The sequence below is a fragment of the Drosophila kikkawai genome, chromosome 3L (assembly GCF_030179895.1).
Source record: "Drosophila kikkawai strain 14028-0561.14 chromosome 3L, DkikHiC1v2, whole genome shotgun sequence".
Taxonomy (NCBI): Eukaryota; Metazoa; Arthropoda; class Insecta; order Diptera; family Drosophilidae; genus Drosophila; species Drosophila kikkawai.
Genome location: NC_091730.1, coordinates 8372041 through 8397655, shown reverse-complemented (window position 1 = coordinate 8397655; position 25615 = coordinate 8372041). Strand labels below are relative to the sequence as shown.

Sequence of the window (25615 nt, the reverse complement as noted above, 5' to 3'; positions counted from 1 at the left end):
CAGCAACAGTAACCAAGGTAGCTACATTATAAGATAAACCTCCAACAAAAGCAGCAAAATTAATGTAGATATGAAAAACAGCAGCAGCAATATTGTTGAAAATATCATCAATAAAAACAGGCAACAATATCATGAAGAAATAAATACAGCAGTATTAAGACTTAAAACAAAAACATCAGAAAATAAACACAGCAACATAAAAAGCTTATATAAGCAGTATCATCAGTGGAAATTGCAAATAAATCAGCAACATTAAAAACAAAAAAATAAAGATGTAAAATCAACATCAACATTAATAGCAACATCACCAGAAATTCCTTAAAACAGCAGCAACATAGACAATAATGGCAAAGACAGCAGCAACAGCAACAGCAACATGAAGAGTAACCCAGCAGCAACCCAACAGCAACATCACCACCGTAAGCAACAACCCAGCCATTGGGACTCCGCCGGTTTCCACTCGCTCCACACTCAAGATTCCCACTCACTCACCCACTCACAAGTGGCCCGTGTTGGCACGCGCCGGCGCACTCAATTGGCCAAAAGAAGCAACGTTGTTCCAGTGGGATGTCGCGGGGTAAAAGCACTCAAAATGGGGGACGCCGGTCCGGAACTCGTTCTCCCGGCAACAAGGGGCGTGGTTAGGTTGGCCAATCGAGAGCCACCACCATATTCCCGAGCACGACAGCTGGCGACGGCGGAGCGACTCAGAAACCAGTTGAGCGGGTTTTCGGTCGAGTTGAGTCTGGACGGGATGCTAGCTACTGCTGCTGCTGCTGGTGGTGGTGGTGGTTCACTTCAGTTGCTGTGCTGTGTTAGTTTACCTGTGAGCATGTGAGCGTGTGGTGGTGGGCCCGGGCATGAATCGCTTCAGTCAGCCAGATCCCTGAGCTCGAACCTCGAGCGCCGGCAGTTTGCGCAGTGGCCTCGAAGCTGTAACAACATCTCGCGTCCGCTACGCTCCGCTCCAGACATCTCCAACTCTACCGGAGAGGGGAGAACATCGTGAAATCTCCGTACGTGTAACGTGTAACGTGTGTGGCATCGAATAATATCCGTAATATATAGCAGGAGAGGCAGCATTGCTAACCTTTTTGCCGTCGGAACTGAAGTGAACTGTTATCGAATGTGCTAATTGCCTAAGCAAACGAAAATGTTGCAGACCTCTGCGAATTGATCCGCATCTCGGATAAACTCGATCTCGAGTTATTATTAGCTTGCGAATAATAATTATTATATAATCACAACAATGGGACGACGCTTGACCCATTGAGATACCAAAATAAAGCTCTATATCTATATAAATAAAACATCTTGACATCTGTAATCTGGCTAAGGTTTGGCTTGAACCCAAAGCTAAAGCTGGCGAGAGAAGAATTTTGTGCAAAAGACTTGGATTAAAAACCGCCAAAATTGTGGAGGCACTTAAAATGAAGGTGAGTTATCAAAGAATGTTTAATATTGATGTATAATTTGGGAAAATTAAATTAATTAATGAGGGAAAATCTTTAAAAGGTTTTTCATTAAAGAAATATGGCTTTATTTCCTTGAAATAAAAACTATATGATATCAATACATAGTTTTTTCTATTATAAATTAAATTTCTGTCCATCAGTTTTTAATATAAAATTATTTAAAATTATCCTAAGGCCTGTTAAAGGCATTATGCATTTTCTTTATATAAATATAAAAGCCTAGATGAGCTCATATTTAATTGAAAAATAAGTGTACCCCTCTTGACCCCCTCTAAAGTATGTAATATGCATTCAATGTTCACAATTACACTTACTAAGGCTGCCTAATATCGCATTTATAAAGCCCTATAACTCGTTTAATAAATGTCAATCATGTCATAATAAAAAACACTATATTTACACAAAGTTTAATGGCTGATTCTGTACTTTGTAATGAAACTGACATCACTATGTACAGATACTTTCCTTCCTCTGTAATTGCTGCACATGTAAGACAGACCCCAGAGTGACCCATAAAAGAGTATTGTTTTCCTTTCGGGTTGCTTAACCCGACCGCTGCGGGTCAGCAAAACGCAACAGGCGGCGCTTGAATGGTCATTAGAAATACAGAGTGACTTCGACTTAAGACAAAAACAAAAAAAAAACGAGAGCAAAATAGTTCACATCTCCATATTCCCGATCTCAGACCAATTCAATTCGTTGGGATCCCGCTAATAAAGGCTGGAAAACGATGAGTTTCCAAAAAGTAAGTCCACCGGAGACGACAGAGGCCACCACCTTCGATGGTTTATACTCGCAACGCGGTGAATATGAAAAGCACACAAATCGCACAGTGGGGTGCATTGAAAAAGTCAGACAAAAAACCGAAAAACTTAAAAAAAAAACCAACATGACGATCGCCTCACATCACAGCCCACACTTTGGCTTAAAAATACAGTGAAAACTCGGTAAAGAAAATGAAAATTGAAGCATTAATTTGGAAAGACTTTCTTTTTAATTTTAAAAGTCAAAGCTTATAGAGATTATGTAAGTTTATATCTTAAATAAGTATTTGTATTAAATTAAATAAGTACAAATTAAATATACATTCTAATTTAACTCTGTTAATATTTCCTTCGCTCTTAAAACTTTCTTTTAAATTTAAAAACAAACAGGAATTAAGATAAAGTTCAAAACTAAGCAAAAATATATTTTAAAAATCAACTTCTTAGCTAAAACTTTTCCCTCTCTTCGAGCATTCACTGTTTAGGGAATCTTGAAATATTGGCTGTGAAATGAAGGCTAATATTCAGATGTATCTGCAACCAAACCCAAAAAACTCCATAGTCAGCTGGGCTTTTTCCCCCTCGACATTGCAGTGATCGTGTCGCCTAGATGATGTTGCTCAATTCAATGTTCATTCAACAAATACATTTTTTGGTTTTATCTCGAAAACGTTTAATCGATTTTTGCACCCGCTGTGCCATAGCTTTTTGTTTGTGTACGAGTGTGAGCCACCCACAGGATTTCTTGAGATAACTTGAGAGATAGCCGTAAGATCGTAAGTTATATTTGGCATGAGTGTGCAGAGAATCGATCATGATTTATGCTCGCCGATGATCGATTTGCCATGGCTTTGTTCGACGAATATAATTTTCATTACCATAGCAAATTGGACAAGGTGCTGACGCTTATTGCTCTGCGTTATATATTTAATCGCATCGGCTTATGAATTTAAAGGTAGAACTTCTTACGATAACCGAACAGCGGGGGTTGGGCTTTTGAGGAACAGCGCCGCGGATTACAACTTGAGAATGCGATAAGCCCAGAAATCAAATGTCAACAGTAAAAAAAAAGAAATAAGAGGGGATTCTCCACGGACCGATCGACCTTTTTCCCTTGACATCATCGATCTTGACCCGCCCCAGATGTTGGCCGGACCCCAGCCTCAATCCCCCGTCCCGCCTATATTATCCGAATCCCAATCCAAATCCGAAAATGACGCCACTAGGCGCTGCTGGCTTATGAATATTCAACAATGTATGGATCTTTTTTCTCCCTGCTCTTAGGTAGTCAGTCGGAGAAAGAGATATAAAAAAGGCATAAATATTTAAGCGTTTAAATGTCGAATGCCTGCAAAGCAGCTATAAAAAACATATATACATATTTCAATAACTGATTTTTCATTAATAATTCACAAGAAAATTGAAAGATTGGTAAAAACTAAACCTCCCATAAATATTACAGAGTCTTTTTTTTGTGTTTTAAGAAGTCATTGACGCCTTCTTCGAGGGGCTGAAAATGTTTTCCGTGATTGGTGAGTTTAAAATTTAAAATAAAAAACTGTTTATTTAGCTTTAAGATATGTAAGAGGTTTTTAAAAAAATATTAGGAATTTTGAAGGATGAGAAATTGTAGTGGAAATCTACTTCCTTACATAGATTTTTAATTAAATTATTCTTAATAGTCATATCTCTTGGGAACTTAATTTAATTAAGCCTTTAACTGCATTATTTGATATATTTATAAAGAATTTATCTAGATAACCTACAGAATCTGCCTTTAGATACATATTTCTCACAACAATAACCTCTTGAAGATACATCTTTAAGATACATGTCCGAGTGACTCTTTCCATATCTACCCATCTACTTATTAGCTTCGAGTGGCTAACAAAACACCTTTTGTAGATTAGACGCCTAACTCCATTGTGTCACCTAATCCCACACACAAGAAATACAAGAAGAGAAGCGCGTGCCGGTTGCAAAGATTTTCCAAATGCCAAAAAGGAAATATAAGAAAGGTGGGAAAACCAGCTGCTTTGACCAACGGTCAGCAGATTTTTCAGCAAGCCCCTCATAATTGGATTCACAAACAAAAAACAAAAAAGGAGGCATTTTCAAGAGTCCCTATGTCCTGTGACCACTATCTTCTATGGCTTTTTGGCTAATTGTCAACGCTGACAAGAAGTCTACGCCTAGCTGGCGGTGGAAAAACAATGGGAAAGGCAGAAAATGCATCTTGACTTGAGCCAATTGCCCTGATCAGGAACAAAAGAGAAACAAATATCACACCTTTGTTTTGGGCCTCGCAAACATACATATATACTTAAAAATAGACAAAGGATCCGAAGAGGACCCGAGTTTCTGGTCAGTTTTGGGTTGCGTTGCGCATGCGGACGTCGATCCCTCGACTCTCCAGGGGAATATACATATACATATATATATGTATCTGAAACGTGTCAAAATCCCAGCAGCATTTTTAGCAGGTAAATGCGAAAAGTCCCCTGCTTTTCCGTATATACTATTTTCCTCTTCAAACGAAAATCGTATGAAGAGGCACAGGGAGAGAGTGAGCCCCGAAAACCGCACAAAAGAAGGCGAGTCGAGTGTCCTCCATTGTTCGTTCGAGTGCATCCACAAAATAGTCCTTAAAGGACGCTTAGTTGGCTTACAAATGATGCTCGGGGTTCGGGGGTTTCGGGGCAGCAAATAAAATTGTAAAATGCCACAAATCATTCCAGCTCCTGTCGGCTGGCAGCACCCAAAAAAAAAAAGAAACCCATACCCAAAACCGCCCCTAAAATTTACAGGGGCAAGACCTCTAGCAACCCATCCCCCTTCAACTATTTCTAACGACAAACCAATCGATTTGATTTTTAGCTAAAATTCCACACAACTTTCATCGTTTGCTAAAATAAATGTTCTCTGTCTAGATTCTCTGCACTAAGAGAAAAGTAATTAAAAACGTGAAGAAAAACTGGTAAAATGTTGGGAAATATAAAGAAAAATGTTTAACAAATGTTAAAATATATTTTGATTATGATAAAAATATTGCAAAATATTTATTGAAAGCAGTAAGAAAGTCAGAAAAAATGTTGAGGTAAAATTTTATTGCTAAATATATATTATGAATATTTTAAATGCAGGTTTATAAAAAGAATTTGTATATAAATAGTGGTAGAATTTATATGGTTCTTAAATTTAAAAACTCACAACATATATAAAGGAAATTTACTTTCTAAAGATAAATATAGTGAGTTTAAAATATTTTTCAACTTTTCTTAAATTTTGGGACTGCATTGAAAATGTACTAAATAAGAAAAATAGTTCCCATATTTTCTATAAATATTTACCAAATTTCAACAAAACCTAATATTATTTTCCTTAGTGTTCCTGTTTTATCTCTCTTGAATATATTGGTATTTAATTGTTTGACAATTGCAAATTGGCCAATAGAGCTTTCGAAATCGGGCTTATCGATGGCATCGGCGAACAGTAGCCAAAGTGATTAGTTTTAGGGAAGCGAAACTAGTTTCAGTATCGATCCGAAATGCTCTTTCGGGCGTTTGAAAGACACCGCTAAAATCATTCAAAGTCACCCAAATAAATTATCGGCTAGAACTTTGGCGGTGGCCCACAAAAAAAAAAACAAAACCTAAATAAAAAAAATACAGCTTCGAATGTGATTTATTGGCCCACAAAAAAAAAAAAAATAAAGTAAGGGAGATACAGAAACACCGAAATACAATAGCCGAAAGCCAATTTGCATGAGAGCCCCTCGAAACTGAAATATGAAAATATTATATATTTTGTGTATAGTAATTAATTGTGGCCAATGCTCAATAAAAAATAAGAAATCAAACTCGAAATCCCCCTAAAAAGTCTGCACAAAGATGAGCTGTAAAAACACACAGCACGGCGAATAAAACACGAAATCAATAAAAGCCCAACTTATTGATGTTTAGTGGCTGTGACATGTTGACGAAAAGACAAAAGCATTTCGGTTTTCTCGAGTTTTGGCCCTCCTAAAACACCGGCCAAACTTTATGATGAATGCCTTAAAAATGCGCACAGAATTATGCGAATAAAAAAGATACCTCCATGAAGAAAAAAAAGGCAGCAAGGGAACAAGAAATACGCGTGTCGAAAACGTTTGAGATACTTGCGGGCGATTTATAAGCGATTTATTAAGAGTCAGACAGCTCGAGAACTTTGGCAGCGGATTTTCTCTCCCCGACTTTGAGTCTTGTTTGCACAACTGCTACGCTGTGCTTCTCTACTAAATTTATGCAAAAAAAAAAGAGGCACAAAAAGCAAGCTAAAATAAAATTATAAAAAAACTGCAAAAAATAAAAATGAAATAATAAAAAAATGGCAAATGAAGTGCTTGGCGAGGGTGGCTACACCCATTCTCAAAACAAATCCCATCGAATGCAAATGCTTTATTTTTTATTGAAATTTATTGCCCAGCAAATTGCATAGCCGCAGGGTGCTCCTTTATTATAAACTAACGCAATAACTCGCATACCATACTTTATATGCATTTCAAACAAATTCGATAGAGATTATCTTTAATTAAGAGTTAATAAATGTGCACGGGCCAGATCAAGATGGTAACAAAGGGGCAGCATAATTTAATTTGACATTGCTACAAGCTATTGTATTGCCATGAATATAGATTTGAAATGATAATCGATCGCTGGTTATTAAATTTGAAAAATATGGCGATAGGAAAATGAAGAGATGGGCTTACAAAGCCATTTAAGTGAAGAATTTGAAGTTCAGAAGTGAAGAAAGTGTATGAATAAAATATTTAAATTATTTACAAAATCCTAAATACTATTTACATAATTTAAAAAAGTATAAATATTTTGTTATATGTATATTTCATATATTCTATATATTTTATATATTATAAAAATTCTATTCTATTATCTTTCAATTTTTTTAAATATAAATAAATATAAGTAAAGTTGGAAAACATTATTCGTTTGTCTGAAAAATATACAATTTATAATTTACTTAAAAAAATTATTCGAAATTTAAAAACACTTATTTCAACATCTTTTTTAATATTTAAAGACTGTAAATATTTTTATAATTCAGCTAGAGGAATTTTATGAAATAACCCTAAAGATTTCCTGATTAATCTATTAATAAATTAATGTTATTATTTTTCGAAACCATTTCCTTTGCTAAACTAATATCTAAATTCATATATTATTTAAACAACCAAGAACTAAAATAAAGAAGTTAAGTGCTTATTGACCCTACCGAATATTTTACCATTTAAAAAGAAAAAGAATCGAAATTCTCGCTCCCATTACCATTTAATTCGGTCTTATCAATTCAAATGACAAAAGCCTGGATCTGTGGCTGGAGCTGTCGCGACATATATATAATTTACAAGTTCGTTTCGATTTTGGGACAGCTGCCGAAAGCCGCAAATGATTAAAACACGAAACAAGTTCAGGAAACCACTAAAAAAAATACACAGATATACTATACTTCATAGACGGGACCATCATAGGGGACCAGAAGCAAATCGAAGAGCCATTTTTAGATTGCCACCGCCAAGCTGAATATTGAGTTTTTCGATTTGGTCGTTTTTCTGTTTTTGTTTTTTAATGTTTTTGTTGTTTCTCATGTTTTTGTTTAGTGTTTTCGGAATGTCGTTGACGCTGGTCGTTCGCTTTGAAATTTAATATCGAAACGTTGTCTATGCAAATGAACATTGCCACCTGTTTATGTTTATGGTCAGTGGAAATGGCAGCCGGCGGTGCACAGTGGACCATTATTCTAAATTAAAAATTAAATATATGGGGGTATGTTTAAAATAACTTTATATTTTTTAAATAATGAGCGATAAATGAAGTAATTTTTAGTGAAAAATTTAAGACAATTGGCGGTTTGGTTTATTTTATAGGAATTTTTAAAGGTGAAAAATATTTTTAAGAACCAGAATTGCCTTTGAAGTTAATGATTTCATCCATAAAGACTCCACTGTGCGGCGGCTGAACTATAGAAGCTGGAAGCTGGATCGAAAACGGTATTAGCTGCATAAGTCGGGCGATCTATCAAGCTCTGGGATCTGGACTCTGGGATCTCGACTTCTTTCTTTCTCTCTCTCGGCGGGATGATCTCCGGTGGGAAACGCGTGAGAACGCCGACCCGTATGCAAATCACTTTCCGAGCTCCCCGACAAAAAAAAAAAATAAAATATACGAAAACTAAAACGAAGAAAGTATTAAAATGAAATTTATTTCGTATGCGAGCAGTCAACAGTTATAATAAAACGCGGCTGGGAGCGCACACAAAGGCCGATGTTTGCCAACAGCCCAAGATCCACACTGAAATGGCTGTAAAAACTCAAAACCCAGAGTCTCAGAGTGCCAGATCCCAGAACCAAGGTGATCCGAAACGAAAACCCCAGCCAGATCCAGAGCCCGGCGGAGATGATCATCTCGCGTTGAGTTCAGTTTTGTGTTTTGTAGTGTAATAAAGTGCGACATTTTAAGTCGTTGCCTCTCTTCGGGCAATAACTTGTCAACACTGGGGATTCTGGGATATCTGGGGTAGCTTACACAGTGAGAAAATATCAATTGAAAAGGGGGGAATACTTGAAATAGTACTTAAATGGTGATATAACATTTTAAAGGGCTGTATCATATGATGCTTAACTTTTATACCCTTTAATATGATTTCTTATATTAAATTTAAATCATAAATAAAGTTTAAACCTATATTTTCATAAAAGAAATATGTTTCTAAAGATACTCCTTCGGTTTTAAATTTAAAAAATATTTTAAAATCATTTTCTCATACCTAAATCTCAAACTATATCTAAATATTTCATTTTTTATTCTCGGTGTAGCCTACACACCTAACCCCATCACATAACATCCCCCACCGCCCCCTCAACAGATGAGCCAAGGCTTTGTCATCGCAAGAACCCACAGAAAAAAAAACCACAAAACCCAAGATATAAAGTGAAATAAAACTTTTTATATATGCATATATAAAGTATAAACATTTAACAGGGTTTTTTTTTTAGCTTTTTTTCGTTTCGGGTCTTGGCGTTTTAATGATGGACAGTATATTATCTTTAATAGACATTTCATTTGCATTTTAGTTACTTTTTGGCAATTGTCAATTATCCACTTAGCGGCTTAAATGAGAAAAAGTGGAAAACTGGAAGCTTTTCTTTCTTTCAAATTCGAATGGCATATTGGTTCCTTTTGTTTTTTCCGGCCCATAAAAACGTTGGCGACTCTGGCCGCAGCGGAATCCATTTGGCCGTAAAATATTTTACGATGTTACACCAATGTTGGGGCCCACAACTGGAGCCCGGGTCTTCTCCATACACCATTCGATCCACCAGGCCAGTTGTCTGCCATCATAATATTTGTATTTGCCTAGACTGGACATGGGGCAAGGGAAGGGTTATGGGGGGTGTGTGTGTGTGCGAATATGTTGTGAAAATTGAATGGCATATGCACATTTTGTCGCCAGTGATAAAATTTAATAACGCTGATAAATTTAGCAAAAACACGCTGGACCATTGACATAAAGCGGTAATTAAGTTTGCCGGAGAGATGCACAAACCAACAGTAACGCGCAGGCACACACACACTGAGGGACAGGTTTTAAAGTGTGAATGCAACGCGGATATACAGTGAAATGTGGCTAAAAGGAAAGCTTAAAAATATACAAGAAAATTTAGCTTAGATGAGGTACAAATAAATTCTTAAAAATTCCTTAAAATTTGTTTAAAAGTAAAGAAGATACAGATATATTCTTTAAAAAAGGAAAAATACATTTAGATACTTTCTAGAATATTTTCTTTTATATTTTTTTGAGAGCGTATAGATGAAAGTTAGTTATTTGATTTAACTGAATTATTTTTTAATTATTTAGTTAAGTTTTTAGTTAGCCAATTTCTCCTGTATTCCCATAGAAATGGATTCCCTTTTTCCCCATTTCTGTTCGCTCTGCTCAGTTATAGCTGACCATCAATTTGATTGGATCAATGGGCGCGACAACAGCAACAGCTATAGACTATATATACGCGATTGTATGAGGAGGTGAGATTGCCATTAACCGTTTCCCGATGAAATATTTGTAAACATTTAGCCAATTTATGGAGCGTGCTCGTAATATGGATATACTTTGAACGAGGTTCTTTTTATTCCACTTTTTTTTTTGTATTTGTATTTTTACGTTTATTTCACCGTGGAATCGTGGGCGTTTGTTGGCGGCGATTCCATTCATAAAGAGCAGTTCGTGAGGCCATTAAATAACAATCAGATACGATGATCCCGAACTGAACGCCAAACAAACGCCGACGTGTAATCTTTTTGGTAGTGATATTTTAGCATAATTCAATATATTAAACACAAAAGTTCGAGGTGCCCACGCAACTCCAAAACCAACTGGGATAACACAAAAAAGTAGCTCTAATTAAAAAGCGATGCACGCCTTTTTCGAAAGTCACAAAACCAGAAAACGAAGTATTTATTTGACAGACGCCCGTTGACAATTTTCATGGTGCATAAATCACCTAGAAATATGAAAAGGTTTACACAATACAAATATAGGAACTAAACCCATATATTATCTTTTTTGGTAGCCTCTTAAGCCCACGCTTTAATTTGTGTGTTGAAAAGAAGCTCGAGTCGAGACCTAAAGAAAATCTAATAATTTAAAAAGTATAAAAATAATTTTAATATTAATAATTTACGCAAGAAAGTAAATAATATTTATATATCTAATTAAAAATCAATACACCTTTTTTCGAAAGTCATTAAAATCAGCAAAAGGTAATTGTACATTTTCTTTTCACATAAAAATATCATAAATTTTACTTAATAAAAATATTGGAATTAAACCAATATATTATTTTTTTTTTTTGATAGTCTTTTCTGTTTGATTTGTAGCCTTCGCTGCAATTTGTTGTTGAAAAGCAGCTTAAAGCGAGAGATCGAAAGGCCTTAGGAAAACATTTGCCAAAATCCGTTCAAGTGACAAGTGCTCAAGTTGTTGTGTTGTTATAACTGCCACGATATCGGCCGAGAGATATGTCCATTGTGGAAGCGGCTTTTGTTTGGTTTCAATTTCTGTTTTTTTTTATATATATATATATTTTTTTTTTGGGAGCACAACATTCTCACGGTGGCTGGGTGGATAGATGGGATGGATAGCCAAGGCAAAGAGATGACAAGTCACAACCACAGAGATCAATTGAGTGCCAAGGCTTTTGTCATCAAAACCGAGCAGCCAACGTTTCAACGATCCCTCAATTCATTGATATTGAGATTGAAGAAAGAAATCGATTCAGGGAGTTGTCAGCACTCGAAGAAAAATTCAATGAAATCAGAAATTAGATGAAATGTCAAGTCAAATAAATATTTTAAAGACAGAAAAAGTGTTTTTAAATGAATGAAAGATATTAAAACAATTAAAATTAATATTTTTGTTATATAAAATCTCTTCTTAGGTTTCTTTTTACATATTCTTTACAGTGTATTCCCCTTTCCCCCAATGATGATCGCTCAATTTGCGCAATGACGTGAAAGATTGTCCGTTTTTCGGGTAATCGATCTTCTAGGCGTGTTCTTCTTTTATTTTCGGACCCGAAGATGATACAGTTCTTAGCCCCGGCTACCGTTTGTGCCTGCAGTCCACTCTTTATATTCCCAGATCGGTTTCATTCCAAAACACTCACACCATTATCATCTCACAGGCAGGCAGAGGCACCTTGCCCTCTCGGTGGAGTTGGGGCGAAGGATTATAAACTTTATTGCATACTCTTCAGTGTCTTTTATAGTTCTGTCTTGGCCTTTTGTTTTTCCCATTTTTATACGACTGCCAAGTCGGGTTATTTACGACATTTCGAGCCAAAAGTTGCAAGGTGCAAGTTTTAAACTGTGGAATTTTTATGAGGGCCGACGGTATAGGGAGTGCTTATATAACACTGAGTATTCGTAGCAAATAATAACAATAAAAGATAGAGAGATAGAGGCAAAAGAACTAGCCAGGGTCCCACAGATAACTCAGGGGGGAGCTATATATTATCGCACCTTGCGACCCGCAGAGATCTAGCGAATTCATCATTATCTTCTATCAGTTCCGGAAATCTTGGCTGCCTTTTGCTTATAATTTAGAGTTTACTTTAGACTGCTAGACCCTCACATAGAGTCTTGTTTGATATCTATATTATTGGATCTGAGTTTGGGATTTGATTGTGAAGGTATTTGATATGAAAGTATGATGGTTTTTTAGTTAACTTTTTAACATTAAACTGTAGTTACTCAGTTTATTCAAGATTATCAAAAATCAAATAAAAATCTCTTTAAAATTTATTCGAAATATCTTTACTAATATTAAAACGTCTTGAAATATATCTAACTTCCCCGTATTAACCTCTTAATTAATGGGTCTCCCCATCAACTTCATCTTTACCTCCAATTTTTGGCCTACTTCAGATTTTTCCTATTGCTGTCACAGTCGGAAAATAAAAATGGAAATGGCAACTTTTCCAGTGATTCTAAGACCTCGTTCGCGCGCACAAGAGACCCATTTAAAATTCATGGGCAGATTTATGCATCTCGCATTGAATACTCAACCGCAGCAGGCAGGCCTCACGACACGACACTCACGAGTAAATTACAGTCAAATGACATGCTCGCCAAAAATGCCACTTCAAATGTGTCCTTCTGTCCTTCTGTCCTAGCCGTCCTTCCCCCTTCCTTCCCCTGTGGCTGCCTGTCTGACAACTGACATATTTTCAAAAGTGGGCATAGACATGACAACAGCAACAACAAGAACAACGGCAATTGCATGTGTATAACCAACAAGCCAACAAGGAGAGGGACTGCAATTCGCAGTTTCGGGTCCTCTACACTTGAAACAAAAAGTTGTATGCATGAATGAATATATGTTATATATTTGTAAGTTTTTATTAGAAAATCTTCGTTAGAAAATGTGATTTGAAACCTTTTTTTATAGCTTTAAAAGGAATTGAATTGTTTTTATTTTTATAACCTGGCAGGTTATCATAGTTTAAGTTAGGATCTTGTAAGTCAGTAAAGGAGTCATTTCCGACCCTATAAATCATATATATTCTTGATCAGCATCAACAGCCAAGTCAATCTAGCCATCTCCGGCAGAAACAAATTTTTTAAAATTTTATTAAAAATTTGATAATTGTTCAAATTATTTAAATTTTCAAATATATCAAAACATTTGTACTTCTTAAAAAATTATATGTTGAATGTAGAAAAGTTTTCCGAATTAAAATTAATGCTTTTTTGCCTAAAGTTGGTTTATTTTTTATTTCCCAAAAAAACATATTTATATTTTAACATCTTTTCTAACTATTTCTTTACTTATTTTTTATTTACCATTAAATTTAATTCTCTCATAAATTATTTTCATTATTCCCCAAAAATAATTTCCAAAAATCAATTATTTTTTTTTAAGTGCTCACAAGTCAAAGTCTCAGCCTCCGTTTTTGTGTGTTAAAACGGGCGTTGGGAAAACAAATTGCTGAAAACACCCCGCCGAATGCAGCACCCCTCCTCCTACCCCATCCCCCTGGTTGTCCTTGTTGTTGGTTGTGTTTTTTCGGGCGAGCAATGTGAAAAGTTAAACGAAAGTGACAGGCTGAGCGGGACGTAGCAGAGCGCAGGCTCGTTGAGGGAAAATCCAGGGGAGGGGAGGAGAGGGCAAAAAAGGTGAGGTAGGCAGCAGGCAAGGTGGTGGCTGGGAGGGGGGTTGGGACAGCTATTAAACGTGTCACACACAGCGGAGTTGAAAAGTTAAATGGCAGCGGGCAGCGGCTGCGCGCAAAGAGCGAGGAAAAACTGAACGAAACGAGGCGAAATGAGCAGCGCGGCCATGTTGTGTGTGTCTGCTCATGTATGTAGTTATATCTGCCACACACGCACACCCATATCATCGGCACACACTCCTCACCAGTTGCGCCTGGGACTACTACTGACGGTGGCCATATTGCATATTTCACTGGAATTTCGGGGCAGCCGCAGACGCCCGTCAACCCCCCTCGACAAAAAGATACATTTGTATCTGATAGTCTGCTGCGGCTTGTCATAAATTATTCTCATAGATATCTATTACCCAGGGCTGCTGGTTTTCCATGTTTTTTGATACACCATCATTGGGCTAAGGGGTATTTATGATTTCTTTGAGGAGTTTTTAATATAAATTCTTGGCTTTTGTAGAATTGTATGTTTGTCTGTTTATTTTTATTTGAATTTTTTAAGTTTTAAGTAGCTTAGCTTAGTATTTTTACTGTCTAAATATGTTTTTAAATAATAACTTTCGGGGGTCTAAAACTAGTCTTACCCCTTTAAATTCTTTTTCCCGTTTGGCATTGTTTTATTAATTGCTTTAGCCGTAAATGTCGGGCCCTTTGATCGCGGCCTAGTCATGGCCAAGTCTTTGTTTAAATATGTATTTTGCTTGTATTTATTTATATATTTTTTTTTTGTCAATGTCTGGCGGCAAGGGAAAAAGGGAATTCGTCAGCTAAGTTAATAACAAGTGGCTACAAGCGACGACAATTATTTGCGGCTTCAATTGTTTTGCCATCAGCAAAAGTTTAACTTATTTTTCTCGGCCATTTTTTGATTAATGGAAAAAACATTTTTGTGTGGCCATCAGTTTATATTTTTTAATGAATGGAAAAAGAAATATATATACACAAAAACAAAATGACGGCCATTAATTAAATGTTTCAAGTATGGCAGTCAATTCTTTTTTATATTGAAAATTCCGAACTGAAATTGCACATCATAATCAACGATAACCAGATCGAGAATTGAAGTGAAGGATAATGAGAGGGCATTAATGGTGAAATTATGAGAGCAGACTTAAATAAATTATTTGAGTTTTTACGAGGGCCTTAAAAATTCACAAAATATTAAAATACAAACCAAGATTTATATGGGCTGTTGCTGGTAAAGTGATTTATTCTCATGTTATAAATAATTTGCATATTATTTTTAGCACTCAGTGACAGTAATTCTGTTAAAATAAGTTAATACCATTATATTACAAATAATTTATCTTCAACCATTCAATGTAGATGAGTATCTTTCGCCAGCTGTTGAAATAATTGCCAAAAGGAGCACTAAAAAAATCAATTAAGAAACTCACAATCTGAATAATGCTCCACGGATTATTTTTTCGTTTCGGTTTAACTTTTGTGTTTTTTTTCGGTACTTTATGAAACGCAATAAAATTTGTTTGAAACACTCATTTAAAACGGCGTAACATGCAGGCGAGACATTGAATATTCATTAGATCGCTCCGACGGTGGGTCAATAAATTTCACATTTCGGGGGGAACCTGGAATTAAAATCGAACTCGTAGCAGTTGCCGTCGCCACCAACACAATAACAATAATAATATCGCCAACAACAATTAGCATAACATTTTTAAATTTATGGTTCAATTTTCAAAGAAAAAACGAAAAACTAAACAAAACAAAGCGAATGAAACTCGTCCCATCTTTTGTTGCTATTGAAATTTGTTTAATATACATAAGTTAAATGCTGCAGCCGCGAAATAAAACAGAAGCCGCCGGGACATTTGCCAGATTTATTGAACGATTTCATTTGAAGGCACAACAAAAGAAGAAACAAATCCGACGGGGCGCTACGATTTCAGATCAGATCGGTTTGGCATAGAAAAGCCGATCCGGTTCTCAGGCTCCAAACAAACTAAATGATAAAGAAAAGGCTTTAAAATTAGCATATAGAACCAATTTAAGATTTATGTCTAACTAAGTGTATATATCTACAATATCTGATAAAAATATTTTTTTTTAATTTCTGTTTAAGAAAAACATCCTCCTTTTCTTTAAGCCAACTATTTAAATTTTTCATTTTATATTTTCCAGACTGAGCTGCGTTCCTGCGCAGCGTGTGGAGAACCAATCTCTGATCGGTTTTTCCTGGAGGTTGGCGGCTGCTCCTGGCATGCCCACTGCCTTCGCTGTTGCATGTGCATGTGCCCCCTGGACCGACAGCAGTCCTGCTTCATCCGGGAGCGACAGGTGTACTGCAAGGCCGACTACAGCAAGTGAGTACAAGCCCATAACAATAAACATAAGAAATAAATTTAAATAAGTATGATTTAAAAGCTAGAAAATTTAAAAGGTTCTTGGAAACCTTTCCAAAGAAGGCTATACTATTTTTACCGAATTCTGTAAATTGGTTTATATTTTTAGGATTTATAAGTTTTATAAACTAATTTTGAAAACCTGGTTATTTCTAAGTAACCTACCAAATAGGCCTTGAGTATAGAATCAAATCATTTTCAATACCATTTCTCATTCTTTGGCAAGTCTTTGACATCACACTTTCATCTTTTTTTCAACTAAATTATGAAGTAACTTTGTGTATCTTAAAATTCATTTAATTCCTTCTTTCAAATTTTCATTTTTGGCTAAATTTTTAAGTTTTAAAGTGTTTTGTATAATTCTTGGATTAAAATGGGCTCAGAGAAACGTTATTGTGGAAACATCCTGTGGATGATGGAGTTTGTGGTGGACGATCTGCTGATTACACGCCAGAATAAGTGTGCGCCAGAGGAGTATCCCACCTGTGTTGAGATCACCTTCCGGTCGTCGGTCTACGTGAGTGTCTGCGACCGGGAATACGGCTCCTGCGTGAATCCCCTGTCGCCCAAGTGCGGCAAGTGCGTAGTTTTCACGCTAGACTCTCCGGTCAAAGAGGAGGATAAGCTTTTCATACACGTTTACAAAAAACGCTCGAACTGCAAATATTTGCTTGGAATGACCGAGATGAAGGCCAAACCTATCTTCGATCGGGTGAAGACAGACTTTGATGCTATAAATCCCGACTGGCAGGCGGGCATAATGCACAATGTGATCACTAGACCCAATCTAAGGAAGGGATGCAAGCCCAACATTTGTGCCTGCTATGGCGCAGTGCCGGAACGTCCGGAGTCATACTGCGCCACCTCGGAGTTGACCAAGCGGCTGTTGCCGCTGTTCAATCAATGCAAGATGCAGACTGGGAATTTGATTCTAATCATGAGAGTGGTCTGCAATGGGCCAGCCGTCATCTCAACATTTCCATTCCAGTCCCCAAAGACCAAGTGCCCGTGTCTAGGATGTCCTTGAGTGGAATTTTAAATGAAATTTTTAAAATATCAATTTATATAGTCAAGGACTACGAAATATAATAAACAGAATTTTATTTACAAAATATATTAAAAAATAAGACTAAAAGCAAGCCAACAGCTGGTAGTTTCCCCCTACTTAAACTTTCCAAAATTTCCCATCGATTTTCCACCTCCAACTCCCAACTATGTGCACAAGTGTTTTCCCACAGTTTTCCGTTGGCTGGTTAATTGTTACAATTCGACTTAATCCATTAAGTCAACAGCGACAAAGATGCGGCCAAAACGTAACGAAACGAAATGAAAACTTTACGAGGCAAATGCAACTTGCAAGCCAAACTACGGCCCCAGTATCATTCGTATCTGATGGATACAAAATCGAGAAATGGGTAGAGACGTTGAAGAAGAACGTCGTAGGAAAAACGGTGTCGACGTCCAACGAAATGAAAATAAACAAACAAACGCGCCGTGAGATGCTGTAAAAATATTTATTTTTCAAGTTAAGAATTTTAAGTGTGCATTGCCTGCTGCCCGATGGAGACATCATCCATGGCATTGCATCCCCGCCAGCTCCAGCTCCAGGTCCGTACATACATCCACGTCCACGTCCACATCCGAGTCATGCCCTGGCCATACATTGTTGTGGCTGTTGTAAAAATAAGCTTAAAAGCTAACAATAAGCCACCGAAAGTTGCCAACTCATTTGGAAAAACGTTTGTCGGAGCATCGATGCTGGGCACAACTTCCGCTTGGAAAAAGTCCCAAAAAAAAAATCATACGGGAAAAACCGAAAACCGTATCCAAATGATTCACTTCACTCAATTTTCACAAAAACAAGTTACAGGAATATTTGTTAATTGATTTGTTTAGTTTTTACTGAAGAATTATAGAAAATAGTTTTAAAAATTAAGGAAAACCCTTTAGCTAAAGTATAAATATATTTTATTAAATTTATAAAGTATTCAATTTTATATAAAATCTCTAGAAAATATACCACCCCTCTGATTTTGTAATATCTTCACCTTTTATTGCCAAAACTGATTTGCAATTTCCGTTTTCCGTTTCTTTTTAATTGCAGAAATTTCGGCGCCAAGTGCTCAAAGTGCTGTCGCGGCATCTCCGCCTCCGACTGGGTGAGACGGGCCCGGGAGCTGGTCTTCCACCTGGCCTGCTTCGCCTGTGACCAGTGCGGCCGCCAGCTGTCCACCGGCGAGCAGTTTGCGCTTATGGATGACCGGGTGCTCTGCAAGGCTCATTATCTGGAAACGGTCGAGGGTGGCACCACATCAAGCGACGGTGAGTTTTTCTTTTTGTTTTAATATTTACAAAAAAAAAAAAAAACACAAAAAACAAAGCATAAAAACAGTGAAAACAAGTAGGAAACATGGCTGCACGCTTCGGTGGCAAAAGGGTTGCCAATTTGGAACGCTTCACTGTGCCAAGACTGGGGACGGTACAGTGAAGCTGGGAATCACTAAGCGCCAGCCAGTCGCCGTCGTTGACGAAATCGTGTCATACTCGTAAAAAAAACCACTCCAGCCTTTGCTGACGTGATCGGCTTGTAAATGTCGCAGCCTAGACCTGAGTTTCCCCCTCCAAAAAATTTCTGGAGGAGACCACCGGGCCAGCACGGTGGCCACATAAAGCACGGCAGCAGCAATAGCAGCTCTATAAACCATAAACACTTTTTGACATTTTCAATTTGGCCGACTGTCAAAATGCTTTTAGAGCCAAGTCCGAGAGACGAGAGACCTTAAGGCCCTTTAAGCAGTTGGTTTATGGAGGAAAAATAGCAGAAAATAAATCATAATACACTTGGCTTTAAATCTAGTTAATTCTTAAAACAATTTTTATATGTTTAAAGGTGCAATTTCAAAGTTAATATAATTTAAAAGTAAAGAATATTTAAAAAGGAAATCAATAGGCATTTAATTGCTTTAATATTTATTTTAAATATATTTCTTAAGAAAGAAATTCATTTATAATTGTGATATATTTTTTTCCAAGTGCTTATAGTCTCTTAGTTCCTTTACGATTTATATAGCGATTAAATTTCCGATCCTCACACGTTCTTATAATATTTATAATACCAATTGCCATTCCCATTTCAATTTCATTTCCAGATGGCTGTGATGGCGATGGTTATCACAAGAGCAAGACGAAACGGGTGCGAACCACCTTCACCGAGGAGCAGTTGCAAGTGCTGCAGGCCAACTTCCAGATTGACAGTAATCCGGATGGCCAGGATCTGGAGCGTATTGCCTCGGTGACCGGTCTCAGCAAGCGTGTGACGCAAGTTTGGTTCCAGAACTCGCGGGCGCGTCAGAAAAAACACATACATGCTGGTAAGAATAAAAGTAAGTAGTGGATTAGTGCAGCATGCCAACCCAGAGAAATACCCCTAGAGACATACCCTAGATTTCCCGTAGAAGCCCAAACCCTCCTCCAAACACACACTACAAAAATACAAAAAAAGAAAAGAAAAAAGATTAAGATGCTAACACAGTATTTACAATTTCTTCTGTTTTTTTTTCTACTTTCAACAAACGATTTTTGATTGCAGTACGCGAACCGGAAGGAAGCTCATTTGCGCGTCATATTAACCTGCAGTTAACGTATTCATTTCAGAATAACGCACAGAACCCAATGCATATGAACGGCTCTAAAGCGGGTCTATACCCGGCACACGGTAAGGAATCACTAAAGAAAATAACTATTATTAAATATTTAAACTAAAGAGATTCTATAACGATCTCTGACTTATTGCAAGTCGTACCTTTTTTACCCAAAAAATTCCAAAAAAGATATAATAACCTCTACAAAATATTAGATAATAATTAAAACAAATCCCTAAGACTATAATTGAAAATGTGTTGACAACTAATTACCCATTTCTTTCTCCTCCTTAGAATCCTCCATGGATGAGTTGTCGCAGGACTCGAGTGTGCATTGCATGCCCAGCGAGGTGTGACTAGAGCAATCCTCGCCAGCTCGAGCCCATCGCTAGGCTGGCCCGCCCAAGAAACGTCCTTTCCTAGTCAAAATTTTTGTGTAAATCGTCCACGAAACCAGAAGAAACACTCACAAGCGAACCACCATACAAAGCAGCCAGTCCCAGTTTAAAAAGGCTTTGAGCAATCTGTAATTCTGTAAACCACAAGCGATTCATCCATTCCATCAGCATCATTCACAGTGAAATCTCATCGAAAATAAACAGAAAAACATTCCTGCATTGTAGTGTGGCTTAGAAGCTGCAAAACTTAGTTAATTTAATTTAAATGAAATTTAAATTTAATTTAGTTTAATGTTCAGTAATCGTTAAGTGTTTACCCCGAAAAGAAAAGAGAAACCATTCAATTTGAAGATGGATAACTGCTTGCCAAGGCTCCTGTAATATATTTATGTGTATGCCTAACCAATCATTGTCTTACACCTACCTATACACCACAAGCGAAACGTTGTTATTGTTTATTTTCTTGTTTTTTAAATGTATAAAATCGATATAAATAGTCGTAACCTAAACACATATAGCTGGCCAGGCAATTGTATATAGTAATTATAGCCGAAATTGATAAGCAACGCAGATAAATGAAGGAAACTACACAGCTAAAAACTAACATTTAGTTAACACAAATTATAAAAATACAATTAAAGATGAACCGAAATCAATTAAAACGAAAAAAATAAGAAAATTAAAGAAGGAAACTTTTTCAAAAACAAAAAAATTACAAGTGTGTGTGTTTATTTTCTGGGAATGTAAAGGGGGAAATGAACAGATCTTGTTATGGAAAATGTATTAATATTTAAAGAGGGCTTAGAGAAAACCATTTTTGAAAGAAAAATTAAGTATGGTATACAAAAATCTTAAACAGAAAAGGTTTGAGGCAAGACTCTCGCGTCAGGAAGTATTTTTAAGGAATATATATTTGGTTTCTGCTTAAAAAGAAAGATTAAATTAAAAGGGAAAACTAAACCAAATAAAGTAAAACTACAAAATATTGTCATCCTTTAAAATCAAGCTCTTTTTCTTAATTTTCAAAATATGTTATCCTTGATTCTGTCACTCTAAACATTTAAGCTGCAAAATCTACAAAGGAAATCGCTTCGTTAATGTCTTAATTTGTGGCTCAGCATTTGCTAATGCCAAACGATCTCTTTGGGCAACACTCGAAATCGATTTCCGGTGTGTGCAGCCCCCGGGTGCTCGATCATCAACCTGGCGGTGCTGTTCTCAACCCATTGAGCGATCATTTAAAGCATCTGCCGCAGACAGTGTGACGACGACGTTTTGCGCCTGATCATCGACTCCCAGTCCCGCATTACCGTCACCATATAGCCAGATCTCCATCCCCAACCCCATCCCCATCCCCAATGGCTATGGGCACTTGAGCTGCCAGTCATGTGGCTGGATTCTAGTGTTGCACTTCAGGTTCGGAGCTAAGTGCAACGAAAATCGAAATGAAAAACGAATCGCGGCGACGGCAGTCGAGCGATCCGAGGCATTAATTGAATTATAAGCCTAGATTATGCAAAGGTTTCCTGCCTCTGGCCAGCTGTTTGGCAATTTGTGTGGAAGATCATCACCATGATCATGGTTATTGGGATTGAGAATGTAGGTTTGCACCGAGAAAAAATTTGGGAAAGGTAAATTCCTTTAGAATATATATTAATATATATTTCTAATAATATTTTAGATAATTAAATTTATTTAAGACATTTTTACTTAAATTTTTCCTTTAATACTAAACAGTCTGAAATAAAAATTGCAACCTAAATTTGTATATAAAAGCATGACACTGTTTTATATTTTTTTATAATTTTTCTGTACAAGTTTCCCTTATATTTGTGTCCGTGTAGACCTTAAGATCCAATGGGTGGGCATGACTTGGCATTCGATGAGACTGCAAGTGACTGGGATTGTAACTGAGACTGGGACCCTGCACTTGTTTGTAATTCCTGTTGTTGGTCTATAATTGTGCGATCGCATTGCAGACCAAAAAAGAAAAAAAAAAGGGCTTTCCATAGCACGTTACAAAAATATCAACAAATCGTCATCATTAATAATGATCACTCCGGGCCACGGTTGCGCTCTCACACAAACATACACTCCGATATACAAGGTATTTTTATTTATTTTTTGGGCTGCATGGTTCATTTGTCAAATTTCACCGAGAGATCTGGGTAGATCTCCGAGATCCCAGATCCCAGATCCGAGATTCACAATCCCCGATCCCCTGGAGATATCTCTCGATCCGAGCTTGTTGTTATTTGAGCAAACATTCAACACTTGAAGCGAGAGATTTTCGTGGCCAGCTACAACAACTCAATTCGAGTTGAAGCTGGAGGTGGAGTTGAAGTTGAAGTTGGAGTTGGGGTTCCAGTTCGAGTCCGAGTCCCCCTTCTGCGGCAATGGAATTATGAATGATGTGATACTTTTGCCATTGAGATGTTTTCACAGTCGCGGGCCTCATGACATGCCCCAGCCATATCTTATTTGCTATATCTACATCGCCTTCGGACGCAAGATTGGGAGCTGGCAAGCCCGATCTCCCTTCATCCCGATTCCCGCGTCCCGCGTCTCCGATCTCCGATCCCCATGTGGATGTTGCTGTTGTGCCACTCCGTGTTGCTGCCGTGTTTGTGTTATTTCTGCTGGAAATGAGCGATCGCGTGCAATAATTTGTAGACGACTAAAGCTGAGAAGAGGAACGTTAAGATCTTGTACATTGCAAGAGATCCCCGAGATCGCAGTTCGAGAATCCCAAGCTTAAATCGCGCCTGCTGCACAGGCACACATCATTTTTCAAAATCATTCAAACACTTGTTAAATATTTTCTTAACCGATTGATGATGATTGTGACTGGCCGAGGTGGATCCATATCCATATTCATATTCATATCCATCCTGCAACAAAATTATTTGTGTTTATCAATAGACGCAAGCTGGAAAAGAGGTTCAAAGTCGTGGAACAGAGATCTTTGTAGATGCACAGAGGAAAAATATTAGTAAATTAAATATTATAAGAGAAATTTTACTTAAATCTTATGTTTTCTTAGTAAAAAACTTTCAACTTTTGATTTCTTCCTGTGCATCCATCAAAGGCATTGACTTATTACGATTTTGTTGGCCTTTTCACATCCACGCTGGGCCGCTGAAATTAATTGATATCTGTGGTATGCGCTTTGTTGGACTTTGATGAGAGGCGGCCCTCAGTCTCCAGTCTTCAGTTTACAATCTTCTGTCTTCAGTCTCCCGTCTTTGGACTTTGGTTTTTTCGAATCGAGTCTTGTGGCCACTTTAGGAACTGATGATCGATTACAGAACGTGCCAGAGAGTCCATTGAAAACGGGGTCAAGTGTGAGGATGCCTGCCATTCGGTGATTGGGTATGCAAATGTCCAGTCCGACCAGATGCAATAAGCATTGTAATTCCTGGCCATTGGCCCATCATCGCCTCGGCAGCTCCATCATCGCCAGATGATCCATCGAGGAGGTAGGTCTCTTTGGACAAAGGCAGCCCGCTCCTTTCAACACGGCGGCGGGGACCAACCTCAGTGACAGCCTGTCCGGGTTGCGTGTGACTCATGCCGCTTGGCATTTTAATTGATTTTGGGGGGCGCAGAAATCTTGTGCCAAAATCCTCACAATCCCCACACCACACACGACCCGCTGGCACACGTTCTATGGCCTCCAGTCAGAGGTGTCTAAAATAACCCGAAAAGAGGGGCTTAAAGTTGCTAAAAGGATCAAAGGAATCTGAAATTCAAACATCTAGATCTGGGTTTTTCTTTCTTTAAGTAGAACCCCCTTTGGGCCACACCTCTGCCAGTAAAGTCAGGCACGTACGAAGAACGCTGCTCACCTAGGAGCTTGGAATGGGAATGGGACATTCATCATGCTGCGCTGCCCGCCAACTCTTGCCTGAGTCTTTTTGAATCCGAATCGGAATCCGCATCCGAATCTGACTGCCTGCGTAGGCGTTGGCCGGTGGTCAACTCCTGCTCCGCCTTTACCCGCCACCTCCTTCGGTTTCTCCCTCTCCTTCTACGGCATCCCAGCATCCATCGGTGCTGTGTGTACCATCATCATTGGGCGTTGGAGCACGTAAAAATGTAACACCAACTGGCTGGACTGCGGGGTCTGAGGAATCGACAACTTACGCACCTTTGAGCTGGCTTTTCGGTTTATTTTTAGCCAAAAGATCAAGTTAGTTTTAGTTGGAGTTTTAAGGGGAACAAAATAAAAATAAAAGGAAATTATTTATAATTCTTAAAAGGCAATCTCCGATCTTTTGATTAATTAAAATAAGAAAGATATACAATTTATTTATATTATTGAAAGATCGTTAATATTATTCCAGAATTTGGGACTAAAAGTGTTAACAAATATATATTTTCTTTCGTATTTAGTATATATTTTTTAAATTAAAATGTTGTTTAATTTAACTTGAAATTTTGAAGTCTTAATTATTTATTTAACTTTAGCTTTTTGCCATTGCATTTGATACTCAACACTGATATGCAAGGAGCTTCTGTTCAATCGTTTGGGTGATTCCCGGGGCCAAGTCCCGTCCAATTGGCATTGGGGCAACGGAGGCGAGGGTATGCGAATCCCTGCCCCTAGCTTTTGCCTTTTGCCCGTCCTGTCCGGTGGCCACCGAGTTTGCTTAACTCGACTCGACTGTGCGCGCACAGGACACCCAGCTGTGGTCGCCGGGCCAACAAGCCAGGCGGTGGTTGCTCCTGGAGCTGCAACACAAACAGCAGCAGTAGCAGCACTGCACTGAAAGAAAAAATGCAATACATATTGATAACGAGATCAAAAACATAGAAAGATATAGTTTTACTCTCCTCCAAATTAGTTATTTTTTTAGAGAAAATGTAAAATTAATTTAGTAAATTTCAATAATCTCTTAATTTGTTTTCTTACTGTGCAACTTTAGCGGCAAAGACAAGTCCAGCGACTGGCGACTCCTTTGCTGCAACGTCCTCCAATGACGACAACTTTGGCAGTACACCTCAACCTCAATGTTTGTGCAAGCAACATTCGCATGCAAGTCAGCAAAGTTTGCATTGACACGCAGCAGCATCAGCAGCGAATTTGCATAAAGGCGAGGGGTGGACATGGCCCCCTTTTGTGGAGAGAAGCTCAGAGAAGCTGGTGTCATGGTGCCCAAAAAACCAGACCAATTCAAAATAAAGTGCTTTCT

At 37.6% G+C, this 25615-nt stretch overlaps 2 protein-coding genes across 6 annotated transcripts; both read left to right on the top strand.

Annotated features, from left to right (window-relative positions):
• The first annotated feature begins 1314 nt into the window (after positions 1-1314).
• Positions 1315-20670, top strand: Awh (LIM/homeobox protein arrowhead). Of its 5 annotated transcripts, none has more exons than XR_011444876.1 (6): positions 1315-1436; positions 16161-16342; positions 18486-18703; positions 19531-19764; positions 20036-20096; positions 20317-20670. XR_011444876.1 is itself a non-coding variant. In XM_017175405.3 (6 exons), exons 1-6 carry the CDS (start codon positions 1431-1433, stop codon positions 20376-20378), a joined length of 816 nt encoding a protein of 271 aa, XP_017030894.1. In that variant the 5' UTR covers positions 1416-1430; the 3' UTR covers positions 20379-20670. The 5 variants fall into 5 exon arrangements, 3 of the variants coding, with proteins under 3 accessions (XP_017030894.1, XP_017030885.1, XP_070141479.1); XR_011444877.1 differs by having other exon boundaries at positions 1316-1436; positions 19531-19752; XM_017175405.3 differs by having other exon boundaries at positions 1416-1436; positions 19531-19752; positions 19971-20096.
• Bfc (Booster for Crq) lies at positions 16577-17495 on the top strand. The gene has a single exon (XM_017175443.3). It carries the CDS (start codon positions 16755-16757, stop codon positions 17406-17408), a length of 654 nt encoding a protein of 217 aa, XP_017030932.1. The 5' UTR covers positions 16577-16754; the 3' UTR covers positions 17409-17495.
• Positions 20671-25615: the final 4945 nt, after the last annotated feature.